Here is a 13,786-nt window from a genome sequence, read left to right as displayed (position 1 = left end):
TTTCCACCAAAAAAAAAATCTATTTTCTTTCAACTCATCATTCAACTTGCAGACTTTGCAAATGTTCCAAAAAGAGCAGTTTCACCTGATCGTTCAATACTAGAATCAATGTCAAAATTGCTGCCCACGAATGTTTTACAGGACAAATTTGAAAAATTACCCTGCACATTTGCATTTTCCTGAACTTCACCTACTTTGACATCCTTTTCCTCAATAACTAATACACCTGATTCAGCACCGTCTTTCTTTACATTACAGTCCTCACTTGATTGCTGTCCCAACTTACACACCGTTTGGATTTCGCTGCTCGTTCTCAGTTCGAGCATGCTGTCTCCGCCGCACAATTTATCAGACTTGTCCGAGACCATTACCGGGATGATCTCTGCTCCAAAACAGCTACTAATTTCTGTTGATTTTGTGGCGTCTAATCCAGTGTCGTCGTTGTTGATGGCTTGAGTGTTATCATCTCTGCTGGTTTCCCTGTCAGCAATGGTGTCTCTGTGATTCTTACCTTCAAGTTCAGTCTCTGACTTATCAGCACCCACGTCGTCAGTAGCAATGTCTCCAACATCTTCTAGTGCTGATTTATCCAGGGCCATGTCTTCGGTACTGATACCTACTTTGGTTGGTTCATTTGCTGCCATCATTGATGCATAACAGATTCCTGTTTCAGTTGACAACAATGAATTTTAATAATATTTTACAATCATAGCATGATATAAATATACACAAATGAAAATACCTTCGGGTCTTTCCTTCTTGTACAAGGGTTTTTCAAGTAACACTGTTCCAGGAAAAACCATGAAGTTGATTTTGTTGAACTTCTGCTTTTCGGCGGCATCCACAGGTGTGAATCCAAATCCTTTGGTCCATGTCTCAACCAAATCTGGAATTGCTGCTACCACAAGCTTCTCTACCTTGACAGATGTTAGCATCTGCTAATAAAAAAATTGTTAGAAATACAAAAGTCCTAAAAAATGCCAAACAGAGGAATGTAGGAATGTTCAAACTAAAGAATGCAAACCAACAAGGAAGAAACTGGAACATAACTTTTTGTTTTAATAAAAATTTTGGATAGATACAAAACTTCGGGCAAATAATACCTCTTCAATTGAACTCACAAGGAGTCGGCACATTCCTTGCCGACGAAACCGACTGCAAGTTGCAATGAGAGGCATCTCAGCAACTGTAGTTCCATGCACCCTGCAAAGGAGAAACCCTTCATTTATGATGCAATTATACACCCATGGCAACTCAAATGAATAAAATTGCTTTGACAATAACCTAATTCATTAGTAAATCATCTGGAAGGGTAAGCTGGAGAACAATTAAAAGGCATTCCACTAATTTGCTTTGCATATTTGATATTAGAAAAGTAGTTGAACTTGATTCTTGGATTCTCCCACATAAGTGTGTGTCAGGAATTGTATTCTAAATAGCACAAAACCTGCCATAAATTCCAGAAGGTAAAATATCTATATTATATGTTTTACCTAATACATGCTACAGATGTTAACACATCCTGCTTTTCCAATACCACAGTGTAAAACCCTTGAAAATTCAGGCGAGCAAAATCAGACCTGAAATTTAGAGATGCGAACTTTCAGATCAAAATGCAATAGAAGATACAGCAACAACAATAAAGTCTTATCCCATTAGGTGGAATAAGCTAAAATGCAATAGAAGATACTCCCTCTGTTTGAAAATAAGTGTCACTTTCATGTCTAGAAATATTAATTTTTCAATGAACCCAAAAAGTGAAAGACAATTACAGAGGGAGTAAGGAAAACAAAATGAAAGAACCTCAGAAGATGAGGCATTGAAAAAGAGTTGCTGAGGCAAGGCAAAATTGTCATAGGAAAGAACAACAAACCCCCAGTTGTATAATAGTTGGGGTATCATGTGTATGCCTGTTCTTGGATCCAACATCGACAAAAAACACTCCTCCATGATAGTAAGCGCTACAGCTAACTTAGTATTGCACACCGCCTTCAGGGCTAACCACTGGGTAGAATGAACCTTTTGGTCATCATGGATGCATCTAAGAAGCATCCATGAGAAGCCATTGGAAACATGATTAACTAACCCCACTTGAGATTGGAGACCAGAGTATACCTGCAAATTCCAAGTGTCAAGTCCTTGGATAGAAAATAATATTACAGTGTACAAGGAATTCATGCAGTCATGCTGTAAGATAGAACTGTTGCAATAAAACCAGCACAGAAGGAATTAATGGATAATGCAATCCATTATACCATTATCTATAGCATCTCAATCACGCAGGCAAAAACATTCATCAGTAAATTTGTTGATCATTTACTCCTAGAGAATTTCTCTTAATGGCATGGATAAGATCCTAATGTTAAAACAAGCATAAGCTCCCAGTTGAATATAGCAAAAGCAACTCTGACAAATAAAAATTATTATTATTTGCATAAATGTCAAAATACTAGCATAAACATGAAATTTATGTTACATACAAGACTTGTCTATCTTTTACAAGAAACTGAAAAGGTTTTCACTTTTCTAGTTCACTTATAAACAGGCATCTACTAGGATAAGCCCCAGAAAGGAAGAATGTAAAATTTCGAGAAAAATATAACTTTGAAAGCTGTCAAATTCATTCTGATATTGTAAGACTATAAAAGGCAACAAAGCAACAGTCATGGAAAAATTTAAACAGAATCAAGCACATTGCTCTCAATTATAATCACCATAGAATAATTTGAAATAAGGATGACTCTGAATTTTAGTTAGAAAGTACAGTTTAAGAATCGCATTAATATGCTGAAGATTCATTTTATATGTTTCAATCTAAATATCAATATCTACCCTTAACATTTAATTTATTTCAATTTTGTCCCTAAAGTTTTTGATAAGTTTCAATTTTACCCCTACCGTTAATTTCTTTATGGTCAACAGTTAGTCAACTCTTTTTTTTTTTTTTCAATTTTATCCTTATTCTAATCATCAATTCTTCTTCATCATCACTTTTTCTCTTTCCAACATCACCACAGTGCCACCTCTCCCCCCCCCAAAACACTGGACAGTTGCCACCACCACCCCACACTCACCAACCAATCACACTCACTTACTTCACTTGGTTACTGAGTCACTCATCCTCCAAAGTTTTCTTCAAACCATGCCATTTCCCCAACAATAATTCCCAATTACTCTACGGAGTATATAATAATAACAATAACAATAATAATAAGTAGTTGCGCCAACACCCCACACCACTGCCTCAAGAAATCAATTTCAAACGGAAGCCTGGAAACTTCTTAAGAAAAATTTAGTAAGTACCTCCTGACAACTCTGACCACAAAACCAAGTATCTGGAAGAAAGCCTTCTTGTTTATCTCTTTCTTTCAGGCATTTATCATGATCTGTTCAAATACATGTTAATAATAATCTGATAAAATCATTACCGAAGCACCAAAAAGGAAAAAGTGCATAAACTTTCAGCCAAGAGAAATCCTTCTTCATAAACATTGATCTGAGTGAATGAGGCATCCAATCACCCACCATTCTGGAGTGTAAGGAGAGTCAAATAAACAAGATCTATAAATGCAATGTGCACAGGGCATACTTACATTTATGTTCACATTGTGAACATTGCAATGAATCATACCCATCTGAAGCCTCCTTGTCCATGACCAAATTTCCACATATCCGACAAGTGCAATTTGTGCAGTACCAGTTGCCATCAGGGATCTCCTGATGTACAAGAAACAGTCATCATTCTTTCATGGTAGGGTGATAGAACTCCAACAATAACGACATCCACATAGTACAAAATATAAACAAGATCTAAAGAGGACAAGAAAAAAGGGCAGACTAGAACAACAAAAATACACGCCTTTAAATCCTGATAACATAAAAAAGAAACTTGACCAGTACCCAGCCAGAATACAGTCAAAAAGTCAAGTGTGAATATGCTCACAGAATCTCCATACCAAATCAAAACAAATTAAGCGCATAGCTTAAGTGCTATTGAACAAGAAATTGCAAGTAAAGTATATACCAGGGCACAAAATGACCTTACTCTTGACCACATAGTCAAGTTCATAGAAGTGATAGAGAACATCCACTAACCATAGAAAACCCTTACTACAATCTACTATAGTTTTCAAGCAATAAGTACAGATAAACATTCCTGACTCCATACAAGGAAAAAAAAAGTAATCTTCTACCACAATTTGACAAAGGAAGGGGCAGTACTACTTGTATGATGCTATTGTAAAAGACTACATATATAGTATGTATATAAATAATAACTGTAAAGGATAGTAAGTCTAATTCCTAAAAAGTAGCAGAAAAAACAATATGAAAAACTAGGGAACATAAGAAAGAAACTAGCCTACTCCAGAAAGCACATATACCTGAGTGGACAAACAAGTCAGATGAAAAGTAGACGGACAGTTATCACAACAAATCAGCTCACCCCCCTCCCCACATAGGCCGCATGAGTCATCATTTCTATCATCATTATCAACTTTCACAGCCTGATTCTGACTTTTCCTGGCTTTGTACTCAGAAGACCAAGCTTGAAGGAGGCACAGTGTAAACGGCTCACCAGACTCCATGAAAAGATTCAAGCAGGGACGATTCAGTGCAAAACCAGCATGAAATTTGAACTCTGATAATGTAAACACATTAGAACAACACTTGCACACAACACCATCCTTGGTAATCCTACCATCCTTAATGACAACATCATCTTTAGGGCTTCGGTATTGAATCACATCATTTATAGATATCACACCATTCTCAATCAACCAGGACAAGACTGTCCTTGACCCCAAATAATACCTCTTGCCATCCTTATTGTGATTCCCTGCATTGCAAAGATTCCTTGGTAGCAACCGACATCTGCCCTTTTGGCTTTTAAGATTTCTCCGGCCTCTCAATTTGCCAGATTTTGCTTTAGAATTGCCCCGAATCATATTTTGGCCAGAATCCTTGTTCTTGAATATTGCTGAGACCAACAGATCATCATCTTTAATCCGGCATCTACTGGACTTATTCATTCCATTTATGGAGTAGTTTGGTTTCCTAATATGCTGGGATGCACCGACAGATGATAACTTCCTGCAGCTTCTTTTTGTTCCTGAATCGTCTACTAGATTATCGTGAGCCTCTTCCAACCCAAACTGAGTTCCACTTGGACCACCATTCAGTGATTGCATCTGCTCAGTAACAGTTGAGCCCACCATGTCACTACGGTATAACATACTCAGTTTGATCTGAGATACCCTTTTGCACCTCCTCCTCATTTTCTTCTTAAGAATAACACTAGTGGCAGAGCATGTCTTATCCGTCTCAGATACAGAAGCTGTTGAGATTTTCCTGCCCTCTCCATCACTATAATTAGACTGTTGAATAGCCTCAGAGTCATGAAAATGAACCAGGGCATGGCTTAATTCAGATGCATTCTTTTCCTGTGACATTTCCAATAGTACATCTCCCTCAATCCCATTATCTTCATCAACCCTTTGAGAATTTCCAACGTTAGCCTGGTGAACATCATTTACTTTAGACCCTTCAAGCATCTGTATTGAATTTCCCGAACTTGTAAGAATATCAAAAGAGCAAGCACTTTGCTGAGTGCCACTGCTATCTAATCCATAACCAGGTGAGAAAACTAGATCCATACTGCTTCTGTTTACAGAGATTTTTCTACAATGATTTTCTATGCTGCTGGGATTTGCTACAACATATATATCTTCATCTGATTTCCGTTTACGAGCACTGTTACCCGAAACTAAAGTTCGAGTTGATTTGATTACTTCTCCCTTTTTCAGCGCACCAATCTTTCTATTAAAAAAAATTACTACTACAAAAGGATCCAAAAGCCACCATTGATAAGCCAACATAGAAGCAGTCTCTAACTGGTTCATTCCTTTTTCAACATTTATCAGTGCAATGGACAAATCAGACCAAAATTGACTAATATCACTCCATTCCTTACATTCTTCATATGCTAAATTACATTTTTCAACAGACAGAAGCTGACCGCATAATCTCCAAGCTTTCGTAAATTCCCGGACAGTTTTTCCTTTTGGAGTCCTATAAACAGACTCAATGTATCGCCTACTAGGGCGTTTACGCTTCTCAACTGACCATCCTGCTGCTGTAAGCAACTGCAAAATATGAAACTGCAGCAAAGTACGAGGATCCTTTTTGTCCAGCTTTGATAATGAATCTGAAATATCCATGTCAGAAGATATGAAGTCTTTTGACATTTCTTCAGGATGTAAAGGATTCACAGCACTGATTGATGATGTCGTAACCACAAGCCTGTTTGCAAAGCTCTCCTGGGAAGCAGGAGAAGCAATTGCCTTACCTACAATCACCTCTTTTGCAACATTACTGTCTGCAGTTGCTGATTTACATTTTGTAGCATCTACATCACCCTTAGCCGCTGGTTTGCTCTGTAACACATTATGCTTCAACAGATAGCTACTAGATATCACACCACACTTGGATGATTCAACTAAATGAAAAGCAATGGGTTCACTATCACAGTCAGCATGAGATAAGTTAGAAACTGTATCTTTTGAAAGTTCTGATGGATTCAAAACATTTTCTGAATCAGATCTACCACTAGGAGTTTCATGTAAAGAAAACTTCATTCGCTTGACATTCATTTCCTCGTCATTTTGATCATCTTCACATGTGAAACTCTTTGGCACACACCCCAAAGCAGTCTCTTTGGAATCTTGAATGGCATTAAGGTCCTCCTCGGGATGTTTAAATCTTGAAGATGAGGAGCGCAGTACAGCTGAAACTTCATTACTAGAGCAGAATGATTTGAAAGTGTTTTTTGCAGATTCACATTCAAAGTTGATAACTCCAGAAACAAGACACCTCTGACTAGACTGAAAAATGCCATTACTGGAAAAGACCTCAGTAAAAATCTGTCTTTCTTCATTAGATCCCTCCTCGCATAAGCCTTCCATTTGTTTGCTGGTTGATATCTGTGCTGATTAATGCAGTATCACTTTATTTGCAACTGCTCTTGGTAATCTACATGTTGCTAACATTAAGAAGCTACCTCTGGCTTTTTGTAAACAACCTAAGGAAGAAGTTGGCCATTTTTTCAGCTATAAACTAGTATTTTACAAACTCTGTCATTTCAAACCTTGGTTGACAAATAAAAAGACAAAGACCTGATAATCTGCATAAGAAAGTGAAGTAAGTTATTAAACTAACAAGATGCAGTTATTAATTAAACAAACAAATAAATAAATTTAAAAAGAAAAGGAAATCAAAACTAAAACATCCAAGACTGTTTAGCTTCTATATTGAAGTCATCCATATGTCATCCGTAGACAGAAATTTGTTAAATAGAAATTGTAATGTAATGAGAATAAATAAATAAATCATCAAGTAGGTATGTTTATTCCGCCGTACGTCTTTTCCTTTCCTCCCAAGTGAACTAAGTAGAAAGTTGGAGTATAAGTGAGAATTATGATTGTTTTCTTTGATGAACTAACATCATTGCCCTAAGAGCAATTTGGTATTATGATTGTTTCCTCCTTTTGACAGAATTCGGTAGCAACATTTTCTTTCCCCCAATTTAGAACAATTTTTCATTAGCAATCCAGTGGATAGGAAATTGGACACATTATTTTTAATGCAACAGTGTTTCTCAATATAGAGAAAGATTCTCACTGACAAACATGACATTTAACCGAGGGAACGAGGATCAGACATGTTACGGTTTTCATGCAACAGCGCTTTCATGTTTCAACATTAGAGTTCGCTTCAAAACCATTAACTGGAAATTCACCCATTGTACTCTTCCTAAAAAATCAGAGTATTTATCATGTTTCCCTCGTGGAAGTTGCGGGGAATGGTCTTTAAAACACGACAACAATGTCTAATAAACTTTTTTCTGGTTATATTAGCAAAGCAGTTTCATTAAACTGAGCAACATTACATAGCAAGCAACACAGAACCGAAAACATGCAAAATGGGAAATCCGAATGAAATCAAAATACAAATTCAAAAAATCCTAAATCCTACAAACTTTTCATGGTTTACACATATACAACGACATTTTCTTTAGACATTATGACATACAACACTGAAGTTGTCGCCAAACTTCAACGACTAAAGTTCTGGAAATCTTTTTGGACAAGAACCTCATCCTTTTCCTCTTTTTTTTTTTTTCTTTTCTTTTTTTTAAAACAGTAAAATAAAATTACATTGAATAACAAATAAATTAATTGAATTAAGCATTCAATAGAGAGAGAGAGAGAGAGAGAGAGAGAGAGAGTCGGAATTGCAAAGGAAAACACAGAAATCAACATGCATGAACGAATAAGCAGCATTGAAACACAGAACAAAAATTTAGACCCAGAAATGGATGATAATGCATAAATCCAAAGCAAAAGAGCTAAGAATTAAGATTATGTCATAGATCAGGACCCACCAAGCTCAGATTTTCAATGAAATTCATAATCTGTGCCCAAGAGCCATGAAAACGAATCAAGCATTTCAACAAACACCAAATATGCATAAAAAACAGTTTCAGGTTTAAAGCCCAAGAGAAACCCACCAGAATGGGAGAAGAAAAAGGAAACCCAATCAGAAATTAGGGTTCCTCAAATTTCTGCAGAAGCAGGTGAAAGTCTCTGAGCAAATAAATAGCACCAATTGAGGGATGCCATGGCTTCATTCATTCTATTCCATGCCCCTCTGCTGCATCAACAACACCACACACCTTTCAGAATAGAGAGCTTTGGGAAACTCACCCACACAGTGCCACACACCACACCACACCACACCACACTGCAACAGATATGGAAAAAGAGTCTAACCCAAAAAAGACATAAAACACCCACTTTCTCTCTCTAGAAGTCTCTATTCTCTCTTTCTCTCTCTAAAATATGTGTATCTCGCAACGCATAAGCCTTGTTTCTCTCTCTTTTACAGACGCATCTCCCATGTGACTATGTGTAACTGTGTAAGTTAAGTGTTGTAATGTGATATTGTCATGTACTACTTACTACTGTGCTCTCATTTTTTTCATTTTCTTCAATTTTCATTACCACTTGCTCTGGTCTATCTTCTTTTCTTTTTCTTATTTTCGGACAGGAAAGCCATTAACAGAAATTATTTTTAATACAGAGAGAAAAATAATAGTTTGGTTGAAATATTGATATTTGAAATATATTAAAGTTTTATAGATGTGTAAAAAGAAAAAGTATAAGTAGACAATTAAAATACTAAACAATGTAAATAATTGATATATCGGATGTTCAATTCATTAGGTGTGTAGATAATTATCCTAATGTTAAAATTTAGGTGAATAATTTGAGAGTGTAGTTTATTTTTATTTTATTAGATCAATTTTAAAGCCTATTGTTTATATTGTTCACAAAAGATATTGTCTACCTAACAAAATCTTAAAAGAAAATATGTGCGTGTTGGCCAAAATATTAACACGTGTTTAATACGTATTTTGTGTGTTGCCATAATAATGACATGTGTTTAATACGCATCCTACATATTGTAACACGCACTCTGCCTGCTAATTTCCATATGTAAAATTCACCTACATATAATTACACTAAATAATTCTATTTTCAACAAAAATATTAATATTTTTTTCTATATAAAAAAATTAGCCACCCATTAACAAAGTCATTAATTTTAGATTACTAAATTAAGATCCTGGAAGGTGAAAAAATTAGTAAAATAATAAAGTGAGAACTCACTCTTAAATTAAGATAGTATAAAATACATATTTTATAAAAATTACAAAATCAATAATGATTAATTCTTTACTTTATTACTTTAAGAATATTTCTTTATTTTAGAGAATTATTTTCTTGAATTTTCAATTTTTTATTATCACTTGTTCTCGTCTCTGTTTTTTTTTTCTTTTTCTTTTTTTCCACAGAAATACCCATTAACAAAGTCATTAATTATTAGTCTTTTTAATTTTTCTAAATTTTTAATTAGATATCTATAGTAGATAAAAATTTTATTTTTTAAAATTATTTTTATTAAATATAAATAATTTTAAAATATTTATTTTTGTGTTTAGTATAAAATAAATTATAAAATATTTTAAACATATTAATTCTTTTCGAAAAATATTTAATAAAAATCTATTATAAATATTTATTTATTATAAAAATTTAATTATAAAATTATAAAGATTAACGGAATAGTTAAACCTTAATTTTATTAAAAATAAAGATTTGGCTAACTTTAGAAATCTTTTATTGAAAATTAAAGGTATGAAGTTTTCGATACTGTTATAGTGTATTTATCAAAGAAGTTTTAAAAGCATTTATTTTTAGTAACAATATTCTTAGTTATTTAAGCATTATGTTTTGAGTTAACTTTTAGAAGGAAAAAAAATTATAAACAATAAATTTCATTAGTCAACTATTAAAAATGAATTGTGGTGTAATAAAAAGTTTTAAATTTTTTAATAATGTTTTAAAATATATATTAAAATTTTTAGCTTTTAACTATTTAAGAATGAGAAAGATAATTATAAAAACAATTAAAACTCCTAATTATTAATTAATGAGACCATCATATTTTGAGGGAGGAGTTTATTTATTGATTTATTCTCTATGGAAATATGGGCAATTGGGGCCCCCACTAAGGGAACATAAACCCATTTCACACTTCCATACATCTCACGATCTCTCGCATTGCAGATCATATTCCACGTGAAATCAGACAAGAGAGTGGTAAGAGAAAATATGGGACACTTCCATATTAAGATGGTATGCAATTTAATTTTCTGTATAATTTTCCATTCAAGTTACACAAGGGTATATTATATAATTAATGCTACACAGACAAACATTTCTTCTGTTTAATTAGTCTCTTTTTTTTTTTTAGAATTTTTCATTGTGTAGTAGTTGGTACTTGTGTTTATAAAGTTGAATTACTTTCAAAAAAAAAAAAAAAACTAATGTATATACTGCTACATTCATAAAAAAATATTTAATATTTTATTTATATTTGAGGTATTTTTTTAAAAAAATTTAATAAATTTAATTTTAAAATTAAACTCAATTTATTGCTTTTTATTTATGCAAATACTAAACAATAGTATATAACAAAACAATTTATAAAATAATTAGATTAATTAAAAAAGCATAATATGCCATAAATCAATTTCTTAATTTCTATGAAAAAATATGCGTACATTTTTTTTTTGTCTCCAATATTAATCGTTGCACATTTATAAGCAGGGACGGATTCATGTGTAAGTAAGTGGGGACAAGTGCAGTAGAGTTTACAATTTTTTTACTTAATACATAATAACAAAATTTATTTGCCCCCACTATATAATTAAATTTGACCCCACTATAATTTAACTTCACTCATTAATTTTAATTATGTAAAAATAAATGATAATTTAAGATTTAAATAAATTTGTTATAATAACCTTTAAAAAAAGGAGTGAAATAATTATAGATTTGTTATTTTATAATTGTAATTAATAAATAAATTTAAAATTAAAAAAAATTTATTTATATATTTAATGAATATCACTGTTGTTTTGTGTATATATATTATATATACTTGATTATTTGTTCAAAACAGAGATAACTACCAATTTAATATCCAAAAGATTTAGGTACAGACAAAATAATCGTTGAATGATTTGAAAATTGCGATAAAAATAACTAATAAATATTATATTTATTAAAAGTGACAAAAAAACTTTCTTATTTGACAAATGATATATTCATTTAATCTAAATTATTTTTCCAACATTTGAATAAATATTTAGAAGATGCACAAAAATATTTAGAGTAAAATTTGATTTCTAGATTTTTCTTTTTTATTTTTCAAAAGAATTTAATCATTCACAATTAAAAAAATTTTAAAAAATTCAGTTGACATAAAATGATAATTTTTTGAGAATAAAAATATCTTATTTTTTAATATTACTTGCAAAAAATTACATCAAAATATGACATCTAAAGTCTTTTTTTAGAATATATATATTTAATGTATATCTAGTTTTTCGGGAGTTATTTGTTAACATCTTTTAGAGTTATTTTTTATTGGCGATGAAAAAATAACTATTAAATATTAATATTAAATTAAAAATGAATAATAAAAATATTAATATTATAGTGAGTATTAAATAAAAAATAGTTAAATCTATAATAATAATAATAATAATAATAATAATAATAATAATAAATAAAAAATCAAAACAGTATTGTTTATTTATTGGTGTCTTCTTTTTAAGTTAACTTTAGTTATTTTTGGGACAATATCAGTTAAAAAAAATTTTAAATATGAATATTATAAAGAATCGATTTTGTAATCGTATGAAAGATGAATTTTTAAATCGTTATTTAACGACATATATAAAAAGAGAGACATTTAATTGTATTGACAATAAAAATGTTATTTAATTTTTTTTAAAATATAAAAACTAAAAAACTTGAAATTTTAATTTATATATTATTATTTAAATTATTATTTTAATATTTTAATTTGTTGATTAGATAATTTAAAGACTAATTATATTTTATAATAACAAAGTATAAATATAAAAATTATTATTATATTATGTATATTTTGTCCCCACTCACAAAATTTTCTGGATCCGTCACTGTTTATAAGTTATATCTCTGTTCTAATATCAAATAAAATTTAAATATTATTTATTTAAAAACTTCTATCCAAATATAAAAAAATATATGAAAAAACATAATTAACAACAGACATATACCAATTGATTAAACAATACCTGATCAACTCAATTTATCAAATACTTCTCTATACACAATATTAATCGTGCAATATTCAAAAACCCATTTATGATTCTAAATCAAAACCTTTATCCCTTGCTTGCTCTTAACTTTTGAAAGTGTCACATATAACTATCCGTGCGTAAAAATCGGTCTTAGTAAGTATAGACCCACGATTTTTAACTTCTATCCTTGAGTCTTGTTGATTGTCATACCAAAAGACACTATGAATGAAAATTATCTTCTGTGAACTTGATTAAAATACTGTCATTATTTGAAACCATATTTATTTTTGGGATTAATGCAATGCTTCTTATTTTGGTCTCTGTTAGTATTTCACATTCAACCACGTTATTTTTAAGTCTCTTAATCTATAGTCGAGTACCATTGCATAAGCTATTTGACTGGTCTATGTTCTTTAGTAGTATCACCGAAATACCAATTTTAAGTGTGAACTTATGAGGTAGAAAACTAAAACAATTAAGAATATTTAATACTTATGGACCAAAAAATTCCAAGTAACTTTTTATATTACCTTCTTCAATACAAAGAATGTTTGAATTAAGATATACTTTTTTATCATTAGGAATACTTGACTGTGGTTGATTATTTATTTTGTCAACGTTTAAGGTTGTTGAGTTTAGAAAATTTCAAATAATTGTGATGATCAAACATTGTTAAAAATATTATTTACAAAATCGTTAATTTAATTTTTTGTTATTATTAACTTAATTACCAATTAGTTGTTTAACAATTTTATTGAAATGTGCAGATTTTGTTATTGGGCCAAAAGAAAATTTAAGCCCAATATAATGATAAGTTTCAGCCTTAGCAAAAAATAAATCCCAAACAAAGTGGCTGAATTATCTTTGATGCATAAGCAAATGCTTATTGGGCCAAGGAACTAATGGGAAGCCCAAAAATAAATTCCTTTTGATCCAACAAAGAGTTGGTCCGAAATTAAAGAAGAAAGAAATGAATTGGAAGCATGCTTTCCACGGATACCTTACTAATAGGTGATTGAATTCAAAATT

The 13,786-nt window shown here is 31.5% G+C and overlaps 1 protein-coding gene across 2 annotated transcripts; it reads right to left on the bottom strand.

Annotated features, from left to right (window-relative positions):
- ROS4 (Acyl-CoA N-acyltransferase with RING/FYVE/PHD-type zinc finger protein) lies at positions 1-9,103 on the bottom strand. 2 transcript variants are annotated; one of them, XM_016314594.3, is made up of 9 exons: positions 8,567-9,103; positions 4,383-7,180; positions 3,594-3,717; positions 3,304-3,386; positions 1,874-2,115; positions 1,494-1,580; positions 1,104-1,203; positions 743-935; positions 1-664 (listed from the first exon to the last, which is right to left on the bottom strand). In XM_016314594.3, the coding sequence occupies exons 2-9, from the start codon at positions 6,960-6,962 to the stop codon at positions 42-44; spliced, it is 4,032 nt and encodes a 1,343-aa protein (XP_016170080.1). In that variant the 5' UTR covers positions 6,963-7,180; positions 8,567-9,103; the 3' UTR covers positions 1-41. The 2 variants fall into 2 exon arrangements, with proteins under 2 accessions (XP_016170080.1, XP_016170081.1); XM_016314595.3 differs by having other exon boundaries at positions 3,594-3,714; positions 8,567-9,093.
- Between the last annotated feature and the right edge of the window lie 4,683 nt (positions 9,104-13,786).

Source organism: Arachis ipaensis, chromosome B8 (genome assembly GCF_059453495.1).
Source record: "Arachis ipaensis isolate K30076 ecotype BB chromosome B8, ASM5945349v1, whole genome shotgun sequence".
NCBI lineage: Eukaryota > Viridiplantae > Streptophyta > Magnoliopsida > Fabales > Fabaceae > Arachis > Arachis ipaensis.
Note: the sequence above shows the minus strand (reverse complement) of the source record. Positions and strands in the feature narration are given on the sequence as shown.